An 825-nucleotide genomic window follows, 5' to 3' on the forward strand; every position below is an offset into this window, starting at 1 on the left:
TTCTGAAAGCCGTAGGCGTTTGGTTGGATGATAGCTCTCGGGAGCATACTCTGCTGCTTCACCGCCCTGCTGCTGCTGCTGCTGCTGCTGCTGCTGCTGCGGGTGTTGCTGCTGCAGCCGCTGCTGCTGTTGCACCTGCTGCTGCAGCAACAGCTGCTGCTCCGGAGTTTGTAGGTGTGTCTGCTTCAGCAACTGTTGCTGCTGCTGTTGGTGGTGCTCCTGTTGCTGCTGCTGCTGCTCTTGCTGCTGCCGCTGCTGCTGCTGTTGCTCCTGCTGCAGCAGCAGCAACTTGCGGCGCCTCTGTGCTGCTCTCCACCACCTCTGCAGCGCAACAGTGCCAGACAGCAGAAACATTGTCTAGCTAGCTAGCTAGCTAGCTAGCTAGTAACCTAGCTAGCTAGTAACCTAGCTATCTATATATCTATCTATCTGGCTAGCTAGCTAGCTAGCTAGCCGTCCCCTGTAAGACTGCCTACCTATCTATCCACCTACCTAGCTAGCTATCTATCTATATATCTATCTATCTGGCTATCTAGATAGCTAGCTATACGGCTAGCTAGCTAGCTAGGTACATAGCTAGCTAGCTAGCTAGATAGGTAGACAGACAGATAGATATGCATCCACTCTATGAGCAGCTAGCTACCTAGCTATCTACCTAGTTTTCTATGTAGCTAGATAGCTAGCTAGCTAGCTAGCTAGCTAGCTATCCAGCTATCTATCTATATACCTATCAAGCTAGCTAGCTTGATAGTTAACTAGCTAGCTAGCTAGCTGGAGTCGCTGGTTCACCTGAATACAGATTGCCTGTAGTTGGGTCCGTTTCTG

At 50.7% G+C, this 825-nt stretch overlaps 1 protein-coding gene across 1 annotated transcript in view; it reads right to left on the bottom strand.

Moving 5' to 3' along the window:
- EMH_0003810 (uncharacterized protein) overlaps positions 1-825 on the bottom strand; it is a gene marked incomplete at both ends in the record, with an annotated part of 5,429 nt that overhangs the window by 3,017 nt on the left and 1,587 nt on the right. Inside the window, one exon of the mRNA XM_013496519.1 lies at positions 63-321. Within this exon, the coding sequence (XP_013351973.1) occupies positions 63-321 (259 nt within the window). The remainder of the gene's footprint in view (positions 1-62; positions 322-825) is intronic.

The sequence above is a fragment of the Eimeria mitis genome, genomic scaffold (assembly GCF_000499745.2).
Source record: "Eimeria mitis Houghton genomic scaffold, Emh_scaff215, whole genome shotgun sequence".
Lineage (NCBI taxonomy): Eukaryota > Apicomplexa > Conoidasida > Eucoccidiorida > Eimeriidae > Eimeria > Eimeria mitis.